Source organism: Caretta caretta, chromosome 18 (assembly GCF_965140235.1).
Source record: "Caretta caretta isolate rCarCar2 chromosome 18, rCarCar1.hap1, whole genome shotgun sequence".
Lineage (NCBI taxonomy): Eukaryota > Metazoa > Chordata > Testudines > Cheloniidae > Caretta > Caretta caretta.
Window position 1 is genome coordinate 14,652,420 of NC_134223.1, and position 15,528 is coordinate 14,667,947.

The 15,528-nt window shown below is 52.1% G+C and overlaps 1 protein-coding gene across 1 annotated transcript in view; it reads right to left on the minus strand.

The window, feature by feature from the left end:
• The window catches only part of NOC2L (NOC2 like nucleolar associated transcriptional repressor), an 82,750-nt gene that overhangs the window by 62,076 nt on the left and 5,146 nt on the right, over window positions 1-15,528 (minus strand). Inside the window, exons 4-11 of the mRNA XM_048824767.2 lie at window positions 14,877-14,984; window positions 12,371-12,491; window positions 11,166-11,256; window positions 9,314-9,392; window positions 6,099-6,209; window positions 4,320-4,433; window positions 3,659-3,847; window positions 50-189 (exon numbers count right to left, since the gene is read on the minus strand). Of these exons, the coding sequence (XP_048680724.2) occupies window positions 50-189; window positions 3,659-3,847; window positions 4,320-4,433; window positions 6,099-6,209; window positions 9,314-9,392; window positions 11,166-11,256; window positions 12,371-12,491; window positions 14,877-14,984 (953 nt within the window). The remainder of the gene's footprint in view (window positions 1-49; window positions 190-3,658; window positions 3,848-4,319; window positions 4,434-6,098; window positions 6,210-9,313; window positions 9,393-11,165; window positions 11,257-12,370; window positions 12,492-14,876; window positions 14,985-15,528) is intronic.

Sequence of the window (15,528 nt, forward strand, 5' to 3'; positions counted from 1 at the left end):
AGCCCAGTGTTTTATAAGGGCGGGGGGAGAACTATCCGTTCCTACTTACTTAATGCAGCCAATGATGACCTGGGTCAGAGGGTAAATTAACGGCGCCATGATCTCGCTGGGGTAGATGGTGCTCAGGACCCGACACCAGAAGAACAGGCAGTGGATGTACTGCCAGTTGTAAACAGACTGGTAGTTCTCCTACAGAAAAAGGAAAGGCACACATGCTTGGCAAACGAATGGCCGAGACAGGAGCTGAACCTCCTTTCCGGAGTGCGCACGCAGGCTCCTTTGTATTCGGAGGCAGTGCGGTCTAGCAGAAGGAGCGCACAGCTGGGAACCGGGGACTCTTGCATTCTAACCCTGGTTCTAGCAGCGACTAGTTATGTTAATCTGGGGAGAGGCGGGGCTGTGCGGTGAAGGCCCTAGTACGGGATTCAGGAAGACAGGATGGCTAGAGGTTTGCACAATGCTTTGGAAATGCTAAGTACTGCCCTTGGGGTGTTGTTCCTCGCGGCATTTATCTGCAGCTATGCTTCACAAGTGGAGCTCCGTCTCCTTAACACCTCAGCCCCCAGCATACGGAGGGGCAGGGCCATGCTGTGTATGGGCCTTTCCCGTCCACTGGCTAAGGGGGACAAACCCTGATCTCCCATGGGCAGCCAGGCTGGGAGATCCTTCTACATCTGTGCTGACTCCCTCCCTGGTCCACGCACTCTGGAGGGAAGAAAAATAAACCTCTAAAGCTACAGGGCAGAACCAGCTTCCCCCAGCAACTGTCCCCTAAGGCTCCCGCTGAACCTACCTCCCCTACCAAGTGACCTGCAGAACCACTAGGATCTCATTTCCCCAGGCAAAGCAGGACACAGGGCCCAGCTGCTGCCACCAGGGGGCTCTGATTACTCCTTCAATTGCAATATTAAAAGAGAAGCTCCATCGCTCGGGTACCACGAGGACGGGCAGCACTTTTGAACCTCAGGGAGCGTTACTGCTATTCATTTTGAAAACGTGCCGACGTGCACTCAGGGTCAAAGAGAGCCTCATGCAGCCATGACCGGCCCGTCCAGCACACCCACCTCCCAAGAGTTTACAGACCCAATTACAAGGGGACACCGCAATAGCAGGTTCCTTTTACAGAGCCCAGGGAACACAAAAAAGCTTTATTTCTAGGTACAGCCTGCATGTCAGCCCAGGAGCCGCCTTCCTAGTTACCAGACAAAACAACGCAAGAGGTCACTTAGGTAATTAATACTTGCCATGTCACTGCATTCTCAGATCACCCAGGCTGGCTGAGCCAGCCTGAGTGGTACTGCAAAGACCGGGCCACGCCTCTACCCAAGAGTTAGGTGTTTTTTTCTAGTTTCAAAATGAACTTGGGAAGTGTCTCCCCTCCCTGCCTGGTTCTGAGCAGCCCGGAACACCAGAAAAAATAAAAACCCTCCATAAAAGAGCTATTCTCAGCCGGTGTTTCCCACCCAGCTGGAAGCACCAGAAAGTCCACATGGAAGCCAGTTCTCCGGGGACTTTTCAACCAGAGGCTGCAGGCCCAAGAAGCTCGGAATTCGGAGAAAAATCCCAGCTGCTGGCAACTTCCACAGCTGCTCCTAGTGAGGGGCCTTTGGCTCCAAATGTCTCTCACCAAATGAGATTCTTTCTTTTATCAGCTAAGGGTGATAAACTCTGACGACTACGGCTCGTCTCCTCTTACATGTGCTTGAGCAGTGTGTGCATGGAGTGGACAGTGGACTGCCTGCTTGTAGCATTCCTGAATTACACACAAGCCCAACACCTTGTGGTAGGGCTTAGGTAAACATTCCCCCCTTCGGTCAGGTTGCACGCCTGTCCATGCGGCTCGGACCAGCCGATGGCTTCTGTAAGCACCCGGTGCTCATTTCACACTAATTGACTTGTTGTTGGGATTTGGGCATACTGGTCGTGCCGCTCTAATTTAATCTCTCCCTCCGCCCCCACTTTCAAACCCCTCCTGGGAAACCAACCAGATTTGGGGACTGTCTGGTCCAGGGCTGAAGGTGTAGGAAGCCAATACAATCCAATTATGGGCATATGCCCAGGCCCAGACTTTGCTTATCTCGGCTGGGTTTATCCCTATGTCTGAGCATCTAGGAGATTTAAGTGGTAACCAATCCTGCAGTGCACAGGAGCAACCGAACCACTAATCCGCAAGGGTTTGTTTTCTCAAACCCGGGTAAAGACAGGATTAGCAATCTGACAGTGTAAACAGGTCAGACTGGACAGGGCACAAATCAGGCCTGCTTCAGAGGGACTTAGCTGCTTGCCTCAATGAAATTACAGAAATGGCCTGGGCAGGTGACACAGGCTGATGGGGAGATGTGCCAGGCAGACACCGCAGTTGGAAAGAGCCACAAATAAGGGGCGGTTTATAATCTTCTGTGCTCTGGGTTTTGCTAAGCAGCTGAAATGTTCATTTCACATACACGGCAAGGCGAAGGAAAGGAGATGCCCAGGGTGAGAGAGAGAGAGAACATCTGCCAGGATCTACATAGCTTTGGAAGAGAGAACTACCTTGCCAGTATTTGCTCTCCACCTCCTTGCTAAAAAACCCAAACCGCGACATAAATGAAAGCGTTTATCCTCCCATGAGCAGCTGGCAGAACTCTGGGTCCCTCTTTCCTTTGGCAGAGCAGCCACCTGCTGGCTCCTTAGCGCATCATGAAACAGGCTGGTCCCCTTCTGACTTGGATGCCTGCTTCGTGAAACAAGTTCCTACCAAGCCCAATGCTATCAAAATCCCACCAGCACTAACTTCCCCTGAATTCTCCAAGGATGTCCCCCATGTGCCAGCTGACTTCCCACCATGTACTCCAGTGGGGTCCCTAACACGCACCAGTCAGTGCTCTCCCAGGGGTGCTGGAATAATTTGTATAGTGGGGGTGTTGAGAGCCATTGAATCAAACTGTAAATATTGTATATAATGGAGGCTCCAGAGAAGGCATTTCCTGGGAGTGACACCAGAACATGAAGTACGAAATCATCCGCCCACGCCCCAAGGACTCCAAGCTTCCCCAATTCCGGTAGGGAGTCTCTGTCAGAGAGAGAATCCAGATCCAGTCTCTATTTACACAGTGCCGGTCAACCCCAAAGAGACTGAAGCACTTTGCAAAACACACACAGGCAAGTCACTTCTCCCACCACTGGATTGGCCCAGGCTAGGCAGGTGCACAACTCCCCAGCAGTTGGGAGTGGGGTGCACTGAGCGGGAAGAGGTAATTAGCCAAGGATGCTGGGGCAAACTCCTACTCATAGATCTTTAACCGTCTATGCTGAGCAGACTGACCCTGGTTTTAAAGGTCTCATCTACACAGCCTCCCACCCCCTTCCCAGCGCCGGGCCTGGAGCACAGCTTGCCTAAAGAGACGAGATGCCCTTGCTCAGAGTCCAGCTTAAGGGTCCAGGGTGAACAGGCATTTCAGCCGCGATGCTCCAGCAGGGCAATCTGCTCCTCTCCTTGCCACGTCTCCCAAATGTAGTGACCAGCGGCATTGAAGCAGGGACCGGGATTTTTTTCCCCGTCTCACCATGCACAAGGCCACACATCAATCTGAGTTAAAGCCGACGTTGTGGGTGCGTAACAGCAGCTTGCAAAGCTCCCCGCATGGGCTTGTTCACCGAGCTGGGGTTTGGAACCTACCTTCTTCTTCACAGTCATGGCGCTACGCAGGTGAATGGCAAGCTGGCGAACGTAGATGAAGGCGTGCTGGTAGGACACCTGCGTGTCCAGGGCGTACATCTCCGTCAGGGTGCGCTGCATGAAGTTGATCATGGGGAGGACGTTGGGGGAGGTGAACCTGGAGTTCTTCACGTAGGAGATGTACATTTGCTGCAGGAAAAGGCAAGGCACGAACCAGGAGTCAGAATGAAAATCCAGGCAGGGAAGGAGCGCTCTCCAACAACCCTCAGCCAAAAACTCGCCACCACCTGGCTTCCAGCACATCCGTGCTCGGGACAGGGGCCAGCCTGAGTGCTGCCCACGCCCTAGGATCCTTGCATGCCGGTATGTCTACACGCCATCGGAGACAGAGCAGCAGCATAGCCCCAGCTCACAGAGGCAGATCACATGGCCTAGCAGACGGTGCACTGGGCTGGGACTCAGGAGACCTGGCTACTACTCTCAGCTCTGCCACTGGCCTGCTGGGTAATCTTGTGCAAGTCACTTTACCTCCCAGTGCCTCAGTTTCCCATTTGCAAAATGGAGATTATGCGTCTGGCCTCCTTTGCAAAGCACACTGAGATCTGCAGATGTTAACAGCTAGATATTACTGTTATATTATAAGAGCACACCCTGCCATTACCTTGAGCACGGGGTTCAGGTACAGCTCCTTTTTATGGCGGCAAATCTTGTTCAGTACCAGGAAGGCCAGCACTCTCACTGTTTCTTCGCCCGTGCTCCACAGACGGATGGCTTGCTAAAGAGGAAAGGAGGGAGAGAGGCTCGTGTGAGCAAAAGGACAGGGTCCCATCCCATCAACAGAGAGGCCAGAGCTTTCCCTGACCCTTCATTTCGGAGAGACATAGAGGAAGGGCAGGTTGTGCAGCCGTCAGGAGCTCAGCACTAACGGCCATCCCATGCCCACAGCCTGGCTGTGAGCCACCTCCACGTTACGCGCCAAGATCAACGCCCTCAAACACACCTGTCTGCTAACATCAACAGGGGCTGCATGTGCTCAGCGCCCCTGAAAGTCAGGCCACTCATATGTGGAGGCCAACACATGGACTTTGACGCCTAGATCTAGGCATCTACCTTTGAAGTTGAGTCAAACTTCCCCCCAGGCTTTTCCTGACCAAACTAGAAGCCTCTCTTCTGGCTACAGGCAGCTCTGTGTCACACAGCACTCTGCCAACCCTGTGAAAAGGAGGTCATCTGCGTATCATGTCATTTTACACAGAGCACACCCAATACTCAAGGCCAGAGCCAACCTGACTGTGGTTCCTGGAAACCAAATGCTCTCCAAACACTTCTCAATCCCCACCCTGGCCTTAAAGAACAGACAGATGCCCAACACGCAATACAGAGGCTTACGAGCCAGGATTTTGCTGCACCACCTCAGATCACTGCCTTATCCAAGTCCAGTATTAAGATGCAGGATGTGGCTAAGAGTACTGGACCAGAACACAAGAGACCTGGACTCGATTCCTGCCTCTGCCACAGACTCCCTGTGGGACGTGGGGCAAGTCATTTACTCTTAGGACCTATGCTCCCCATCTGTCAAATGGAAATGATCTATTTAGTTTAGTTTGATTGCCAGCTCTTTGGGGCAGGGATTCTCTCTTACTAGGCATCCGGTAGAATGGGACAGTGATCATGGTTGAAACCTCGAGAACACACATTGTAAGTATCCCATCTCTCACAGCAGCTCAGAGAGGCAAAAATCCCCTGCAGAACCTGATAAATTGTGCAGAACAGAAAATTCCTCCCTGACAGCGCTAGTGAGAAGCCTCGAAACAAGTGATTTAAATTACCCTTATCTCAGCATGCAGCACCACAAACATCACCGGCCATACATGTCTCCAGCTCGGCTCGCCTTCTGCTCTGTCAGACCTCTCTGATTTAACGCTCCCGTTGCCCTCTTGCCCACACGCCACTCCTCCTCCCGCTCTGTCACCCACAACTGCTGAGCGTGTGAGAGAAAGTCACTGCACAAATATTCCACCCCCGAGCCTCCAGAGGAAAAAGCTATCACACGTACACAGACACCCCACAGGGAGCAATTACTCTCCAGGCGATTAGGAAAACAGCTTCACTGTATCACCACCACATCTCTCCGGAACGGGTACCACTCCAGCACGACGTGCCATGGGGATTCACGGCCACGTGCAGGCGGATCCAAGCCCCCGCGCAGGCGGATCCAAGCCCCCGCTGAACTCGGCGGAAGGGTGACAGCTGGCACCTAACGACGATAAATGGAGGCCTGGGTGCTTAACGGAAGAACAGCCCAGGGAAACAAGGAACTGAACTCAGGGCCCCAGACACTGTTCTGGCAGGGTAACCAACCCCAAATATCCAATACCATGTGGGGTACACAGGGTCTCACTTCTCTCTAAATTAAAGTTTCCATTATTCTGTGCCTTACCTTGAGCAGCATGCGGCACTGCTTTGGGAACGACAAGAAATAAGGGACAATGGCGTTGACGTGGTGAAGGACAGCAGCTCCGACAGAAGCTTCTGTTAAACAAGACAGGAGCTACAAGGGGGAGGCAAAATGAGATTGTGGTCAGTCCCGCAGATCCCACCCAACTTCTTCCGTTCCCGTTAGCAGCAAACGTTTCCTGGGTGCCAGGAGTGGTGCAGCCCAACCCGCACTCTGGGGTTCGGGCTACAAGAAGCCAAGCCAAAAGAACTTCGGAGCAAATCCAGGAGCAGGGCCAGCGCAGTGGTAAATTCGCTGCTTAGAGGGACCTGGCTACAACACGAGGCTGAGAACAGCCAACATGGCTCCTGGGCTGGCTGGGCTGTAGTGGTGACAGCAACCTAGTGATTTACAGGCTTTCCCCAGCAATCCTCTGGCAGAGAGCAGAGGCACCAGCAGGGGATCGAGGGGTTAACTCCCACTCCACAAAAGGGTTACTGAGTGGCTCTCTTACTGCGTGGCTGGTCCTTTAAGGGAACTTGAGCCTAGCCTGGCCACTGACTGATCAGCTACCTCCCAGCAGAGACTGGTTAAGGGATTACAAAAGCCAAGAAGTGCTTGGCTGGGAAGGAAAGCTGCAAGAGGCCCTGGAGCAGCAGGGAACCAGCCTTGGGGCCCCAGCAGAAGATCCCAGGTCAGGGGATGAGATGGTTTACAAGTGGGACTTATCCAGAACCATTTTATTGTGTCTGAAGGATAAACTGTGCCCTGAAGGAAAGGCCTGACAAGACTGTGGGCAAGGTGCCCCTCCTGAGCTGGGGAGACAGGCCAGCTCCTTACAGACTCCTTAACAGCTTCTAGGGTGAAGGGGGTAGAGAACAGACACACCACAGCTTAATATCTTTGGGAAGGGCAGGCTCAGCCCTCTCGGGGACAAAACCCAAGCTGAGGGGTGTTTATTTAGAGGGACATCGAGTTTACAGTCACTGCAGTGCTGAAAAGTGTTTTACCAGCTACTGTGCCAACTCACACTGCAAATCACCACAGCTGAAAGAGGAGGCAATTGGTCTCCTCTTTATCCCTTCCACTGCTCTCATTTACGCAAGCCTAGATATCACGCTGTGGTTGCTGGCAGCTATAGCCTGCAAGTCTCTCGCACAGCCACAGGAGAGAGTAAAACATATTTTTTAAAAACGGGAGCATGATTATAAAGCCAACATAACGTTGGTGCGAGGGGGTCTGCTCGATAGCAGGCAGAGAACTGGAAATACTTTTTAACTTGTCTAGATTTTGAGTTGACCACACAGAATCACAGAAGTGTAGGACTGGAAGGGACCTCGAGAGGTCATCTAGTTCAGTCCCCTGCACTCAAGGCAGAACTAGGGAATAGCTAGACTGGGGCGGGCAAACTTTTTGGCCTGAGGGCCACATCGGGGTGTGGAAATTGTATGGTGGGCCATGAATGCTCACGAAATTGGGTGTAGGGGTGCGGGCTCTGGCTGGGGGTGCGGGCTCTGCGTTGGGGCCAGAAATAAGGAGTTCAGGGTGCAAAAGGGGGCTTCGAGTTGGGGTGCAGGGAGGTGGGTGTAAGGGCTCTGGGGTACAAGAGGGGGCTCTGGGCTGGGATCGAGGGGTTCGGAGGGCGGATCAGGGCTGTGGCAGGGGATTGGAGCACGGGGTGGGGGGCTCAGGGGTGCAGGCTCTGGGCGGCACTTACCACAAGCAGCTCCCGGAAGCAAATCCCCCCTCTGGCTTCGAGGCACAGCCAGGCAGCTCTGTGCGCTACCCCGTCCGCAGGTGCCACCCCTGCAGCTCCCATTACCCGGGAACCACAGCCAATAGGAGCTGCGGGGGAAGCACCTGCGGATCGGGCAGCATCCAGATCCGCCTGTCCATACCTCCACGTACTACGTAGGAGCCAGAGGGAGGTCATGCCGGCTGCTTCCTGGGAGCTGCGCAAGCCTCTGACCCTGCTCCCCAGCGGGAGCACCGGAGCGGGGCAAACACCCAACCCCGCTCCCCGGCAGGAGCTGAGGGCCAGATTAAATGCTCGGACGGGCCGGATGTGGCCCCTGGGCTGTAGTTTGTCCACCCCTGAGCTAGACCATTCCCAACAGGTGTTTGTCTAACCTGTTCTTAAAACCCTCCAATGACGGAGATTCCACACCCTTCCTAGACAATTTGTTCCAGTGCTTAACTCCCTAATGTCCAACCTAAACTGCCCTTACTGCAATTTAAGCCCATTGCTTCTTGTCCTATAAGCTTGAAACATCTTAATGATACATAATAATAATAATACCACCTAGCTTTTATCTAGAGCTTTTAATCGTTAGCTCTCTAAGGGAGGGAAGAATAATTATCCCCATTGGACAGATGCCTTTTCCTGTTCTATTGCAATCCTTAGTTACCTTGCTTGCTGTAAGCACTACCCCTCGAGGAAAAGGCTTTGCTGCTCAAGAATGCTTTTCTGCTGAATCATTTTGACGGCTTATGGCCTGGAAGGGTGTCAGCACTTTCACTTTGTTTACCTGCTCTCCCTTCCCCCAAGAGCCCCACCACGGCCTTGGAGAATGAACAATTTATGCTGTTTTCTTGTTTTTTGTTGTTTTTTAAGTCCAACTCTCCCTCATTTGGGGGTACACGATGAAACAGTCTGTTGGCTTCCCTAAGTCTTCCCCAAAAATCTTGATCTAGGAGGAATGGAACCCAGCTTTATAAACACACATTGACCCTCCCTGGAAAACTGGACACCAGCAACTTAGCACAGGTGGGATCTTCTAATAAAGTTGCAGCAGAATTATAGTTGGTGAGGATGGGATATGGCGCCTGATAAACTCAACCTCATTGCAGGTTTCACTGCAGGAAAGGGAGCATCCATTATGAAGCAGGCCCAGGACCTGAAACGACTTTAACCTGATGAGATTTCAAGCTGAGCAGAAGGCAGGCGTGACCTTAAAACTGCAAGAATTGCCTCCCAGAAGGAAGCTAAGTTTGTGAAATCAGAGCAATTAATGCCACTAACAGTCATCTGCTTTGTCAACTGGCTCGTTTGTGTTTAGGTGGCGAGGTGTCACCTTTAAAGGGACGGTTAGCTAGAAGCAAGCAGTGTATCTCCCTTGATCCTAGGCACATGATCCCAAAATATAAACCTGCTTCCAACAGAAACCCAGCAGTGCCCAGGACAACAGCCTCCTAACAGACATACTGCAGGTCTTTACCTGGATGGTGCAGCTCAGGTACATCTTGACATCCAGCCTCAGCTTGCCCCAGAGTGGGCTGGTAGAGGGCAGCACCATCCTAGGAATGAACAGGGAGAGAACACAGGCTGAGTGGGAGTCGCGTTTAGTTTAGAGCTAAAAGTGACAATGAATCATTACACTATGGAAACTCCCAGGAAACCAGCATCTTCCACATAGCGAGGAGAGGGGGGGCGTAAAAGCGTTACAATCTCATTATAAAAGGAGTAAGGCTTTGTCATCCAAAGGGTGCCCCAGGCCTGCACGACATTACTCCAGGGCACAAGGGGAAGCTCCCGCGCATCCCTCTCCATCTGGCTAACAGAACGGATGCTGAAATGGAGCGGGGGTGTCTGGCATTCAGCCCCATTTGCCTTCTGTTCAGGCATCCCGGGGCCATGGCTTAAAAATAGGACTGATTTCTATTGCAAGACGGCTGGAGTTACACGGATTATGACGTACAATTATGAGTGGCCTAGCCGGCGTGAGAAAGAAAGCACCGATCTCACTTGTGCCACTCATGAGCTCACGCCCACATGGACTAACAACTGCAGGGCTGAGTGTTTGCCAGGCAAACCTACCATGGACTTCACACAGAGTTCGCATCAGTAAGGAGTGCAAGGAGGAAAGAGGGAACTGTTCTCTGCAATCAGCACTATATTGTTATTTCAGAGCAACAGCACAGGGAACGGAGACTTACGCTTTGCCACCAACGCCAACAGGAAATTCGGAGTTGACCTCAACCCCCACCCCATCCCTAACCAGGCTAAACAGGGACATTAACAATAGTAGCATTAAAACCTGCCTAGGATGCCTTTGCACACTTGCATGGCAGATAGAGTAATGCCTGTGTAAGTGCGACCACCTCTGGGGTGGAACACTCCTGCTACGTAACACTGCATAAGATTGTAGGGCAGAAAGAGAAGGAAACCACAGCGAAGATTCTGGTCAATGAAGAACACAGATACCCTAGGTGGAACACGGCCAGGATAGAGGGACTAACACATCTTCCAGAGAGTGCTTGGGGATCTTTTAACAGGTGGTCAGAGCTTTACTTCCAGCACCACTGTAACACTGGTCCAGGGGGGACTCAGAGCTAAGAATGGTACCAGCAGCCCTGGATGACCCTTGGAGGTCACCCTTCCAAGTACTGCTCTAGCCGAACCCTGTTTACCATGGGTCAGTACGAGATCCCAGCCCAAGGCAGTTTGGCAGCCAACCAGAATTCCAGCAAACAAAACTGGGCCCATGAGTCAGAAATCCCCCCGTCTCTAATGAAGGCTCTAGTCAGCTCAGATGACAGCAGAGAGGAATGCAACACAGAGCTTCTGGACTGACGCCTGCATTTAGGAACAAGGGATTAATTGTACCCTCACTAGCCCAGCTGCGCATTGCTGTTCCCCATTCCATCCATGATCTAACGCAGACCAGGTCAAACCTAGAAGCTCTCAACCCACCAGAATCTGGCGCCTAGCACACCCACAGCAGTAAACATCGAAAGCAGTAGGGTGAATTGCTACCAAGTCACATCTCAAGGGCAAGCAGGTCAGTCACAAACCATTTTTCCCTTCACCCCAAATAAAATGCCACTTTCTTCAGAATTCCCCAGTGCAGGAGGAAAAGGTTCACGCTGGACACCTCCTGCACTGGGGAATTCAGAAGGATTGAGGCTCAAGGATAAGAAGCCCATAGGCACGAACAAATGGTTTTTCCACTACACAGGAAGAGCTGCATCTCTGCCAATTCTTCCACCTGCAAGAGCTGCTTCTCTGTCAATTCTTCCACCGGCATGCCCAGATGACACTTATCTGCAATGCAATTGCCTGGAACTTACTTTGATTTGTCTTTCAGCATCTTCACCTGAAGCAGTTTCTGCAGGCAGCCAAAGAGATCCCGAATGCAGAAGGACACCAGGGCATTAAATACTGAACCAAAAAAGAACATGTCAGTAAAATACTTATGACTGGTTTCCCATTCACTTCCCGGCCCCCTTGCTAACCTGAAACAGAACTGTCACCACTGAGCTCAGAACAGGACCTGGGGGTCTTTCACAGGTTTGCACAAATCAGTCTACTCTCTCTCTCCACCCACTCCCACTCAGGAATTTCTTCCTGAAGAGTAAGATTCCTTAGATTGTAAGCTCTTTGGACAAGGACCCCTTGCACATGAGGTCCCTCTCTTCGCTCTGGGTTGGCACAGCATCTAACACACGGGGGCCCTGGTCATGATTGGAGCTGCTAGGTACTACAAAGAATAATAAGAGGCAAGAAACCAGGAATTACGTGTTTTGGTGGTGTTTTTTTAAAGCAATGTCATCAGATAGCACCTTGTTACTATGTCATTTACTGAATTAGAAAACGAAGGATTGTCTTGAAGGGAAGCCACATTGAGCGGCTGTAGTGTTCCACATGGGCACTACGGAGTGGAGAGAGAACACCCTCAATCGATTCTGAAATGCAGCAACGATCCAGGGCTGATTCTAAGCAGGGTGCACTAAGAAGCTTTTCCAGCACCCACATTTTTCAAAAAGTAGGCAGCAACTAAATTTCCGGGGGACAGATGCACGTGAGTTGGGACAATTCTTTCATACTTCAAATAAATAAAATTAATGCAGCGAGGAAAGAATCAGCAGTTGACACTAAGTCACAATTTTAGGTGAGACATGGTCATCCCCATAACAGCAAATGGGGCTGTTAGATAAGGCTACTTTTGTCGACATCCCTCAGTGCTGTCTCAGGTCCGCCCGAACAATATTAGCTGAAATCCTGCTGCTTCAGGACCCCCTTCCAGAACGGGCACTATACAAGGTGGGGCTGTCCCCGCGTAGAACCTTCGTCATCTGGAGGAGTTATGCTGTTAAACTGAAAGCCACAAGATATGCATGGAACTAGGATGAAGATCACTTTCATTTCCACTGATTTTATTTTCTCCTGATAGGCCTTGAATTGCCACACACCTTGTCCCCAGGCCCTTATTCCACACCACCTGCCCCCTATGAAATAAGTCTAGACAGCCTCTAGCCGGAACAAAAGCTCTCACCAGCACTGTCGGTGACTTTGAATTTGCTGGGGTCGGCCCCACCGTCATCTCCTTTGGTAGTTGCCACAGATGCTTTAAAGGCCTGAGTGATCTCATGGAAGAGCCTCGGTGTTAGTTGCTTCTGGGAGAGAGGAATAAAGAAACGTCAGCAATAAAGGGAAAGGAAAATGGAGGCAGCTATATTCCTTCATTAACAATCATCCCTCATTATGCGCTTTTCATCAACAGAGCTCAAAGTGCTTCACAGAAGCAGGAAAGAATGAGTATCCCGTTTATACAGCTGGGGAGACTGAGGCACGTTACACAGTGTTCTAAACGCTATTAAAAAAATCTGCAGGACATGCAGGAGGCAGAGTGCTTCGGAGGAAACCTGGGGAGTGAAGACCAGATGTGCAACTTCACTCGCTCCGTGACCTCATGTGAAACGCTGGAGTCGCGCTGGCCTCTTAACATAGCCTGCAAACTGAAGCTGAGACCCCCTGGTCAAGCCAGTAACCGTGCAGGGGCCAGTGTCACAGCTAAACAAGCCAGATGCCTCATCCACATGTTACACGGTTGGCAGAACCATCTTGCTCAGCGTGCTCATTCTATCATGCTGTTCTGTGTACAGGTTTCTGGGTGAGAAGACGCTGCCGAGGTGGACGAGCACCAAATTTGCTCTCTCTCACACCTGATACACACAGCTTTGCCCTGGAGGTACACCCCGAACCACAGGAGACCATTAGCCTCTCCGAACATGGGCTCCAACAGCCCTTCAGCCACAGATTCTAAACCAGATGATCCAAAAACCATGTAGATCAGGACTCCAGATTTCTGGGGTTTGCAGCCACAGCCTGGGGGAGGAAAACTATCAAGGGGGACCTTTATACTACACAGAAGACATTCAGAGTCAGAGAGAAGCCTGTCCCGAAAGCATACAATCAATGGGACCCTGTGGGTATGTCTACACACTAGAGCTGGGAGCGAGCCTCCCAGCCTGGGAACACAGACACACACTAGCTCAGCTTGAGCCAGCATACTAAATATAGCAGTGTGGACACAGCGACACAGGCAGCATAGGCTAGCCACCTGGGCACAGACCCAGGGGACTGGGCCGGCTGGCTCTCCGTCACATGCTGCAACCTCCACGCATTCAAGTCAAGTCACTCACGTACATCAGCGCATGTGGGATTGGGCCCTAAATTAAGAGGACTGTGACGGGGCAGCTGCTCCTCACTGGCTGGCAAAGGGTTAATAGCAGCCCTTGGAGTGGCTGTGCAGAACCCAGCCAATCAGAGGAAGGGTTAGAAGCAGCCAATCAGGGCCAGGCTGGGCCCTATAAGAAGGGCAGCAGAGCAGAGAGGAGCTCAGACTCTCCCTGGAGCTTGAGGGAGAAGGACTGGCTGCCTTTAGAGAGGCGTGCCCAGGACACAGGAGTGCTGAGCAGGGTCAGGGGGGCAAGTGGAGCTCCAGCCTGGCTGGCTCCCAGAGGGAGGCCTTGATACAGGGGCCGAGTAGGTTCTGGGGCTACAGGGAAGTGGCCCAAGGAAAGCAGGTAGCTGCAGAGGGGAAGGCGACGCAGTGAGCGGCTGCCAGTTATAAGGTCCCTGGGTCAGGGCCCAGAGTAGCGAGCGGGCCTGGGCCCCCCCCCATTTTGCCCCACTGGCCGCCGAAGGAAGTGGCCAGCCAAAGGACTGCAGTTCACCACACCGGCAAGAGGCCGGGCGAAGGACTGCCAGTTCCCCGGGAAGGGGGGAGACAACGGGCTGGGGCACAGATGGAGTGCCGTGTGCTGAAGAGGACGCCATGGTCCGGGAGCGACGCAGGTCCCCACAGACAGCGGAGATGCTGGAGAAGCAGTAACAGAGAGTGAGACACCACAAAAGGAGGGTGCCCTGCTGATGGACACAGCTAATTCCCAGAGCAACCAGCAGGAGGTGCCACAGTGGTGAGCACAAACAACCCCTTACAAGGACAAACAGGAGACCATGCAGTGGTGTGATAGAAGGGAGCAAATAATACAATCAGGCAGTTACTTAGGGCTCGTCTACACACAATAATTGCCCTGCACTAACTATGCTATGCAATTAAAGCAGTACAACCTCCCTGTCTGCCCCATATTGGCATAAAGTTGCCTCAGATTTGTATAACTATTCCCTATGGGAAGAGGCATAAGCGATACTGGTCTAACTGCATCTGTAGGGAGGTTGTACCAGTTTTAATTATTTCAATAAAACAGGACATCGCTGTACTGTACAAAGACTGTGCGGAGAGCAGGCCTGAGAATAACATTTGTGCTTTTAACTAGCAGTGACAGGAACCAAACACAGACCAAGAGGCAGCAAGGCAAAGACATTTCACCCACTTTGCCCCCCAGCTGGCAGGCCCAGTGCCTGGGCTATCTCCCTGGTGCCTAGTGTCCATATGTTTTTAAAAAGCAAGGATCTCAGCATTGTGCTGTGGGGGAGGCCTTTCAATCGGGCCAAAGCTCTCTCCCCACTTACAAAACAGTGGGCTCATCTCTCACCTTTGCAGCCTGTTTCCATTGTTCCACCATCTTCAAGGTCACGGTGATAAAGTCAGCTTTCTTCCGCTTGACCGTTTCCTCCTCCTCCTCCTCCTCGTCACTTGCTTCCTACAACGGCCAGAGACATTGACAGGGTGGCGCTGGGTTTGCAGATCAGTCTCCGTTTCCCCTGCCCACCACTGCCCCTTGAAAGGAAAATCAAGTGGCTAGAGCGGCTGACAGGAGGTCAGGCCACGTCTACACTGTGGGCCTACTGTAGCTGTGACGCTGTAAGTCAGTAGCGTAGGTGCAGACTGCAGTGACCAAAGGGGTGTGTCTGCCACTGTAGGAACTCTGCCTCTCCCAGGACCTAGATGCATCCACACCAGGCGTTAGGCATGAAAAATCCACACCCCCGCGTGCGGTAGCTACGTCACCCTACATGAAGCGTAGCCCAGACCTTGGAGGCAGTGGATTCTCCTCCTGGCTCTGTCACTAGCAACGCGTACGACTCAGAGGCAGTAAGAACAAAGCCCTCTACGACCGCAAACAGACGTCACCCCCAGAAAGAGCTCACAGCCTTACACAGGCACATGTGACATACAGGACAGCAGTTCAAATACCAGAGTGTGTGCAGAAATTTACAGCGCCTAGCACAGTGGGGTCCTGACCC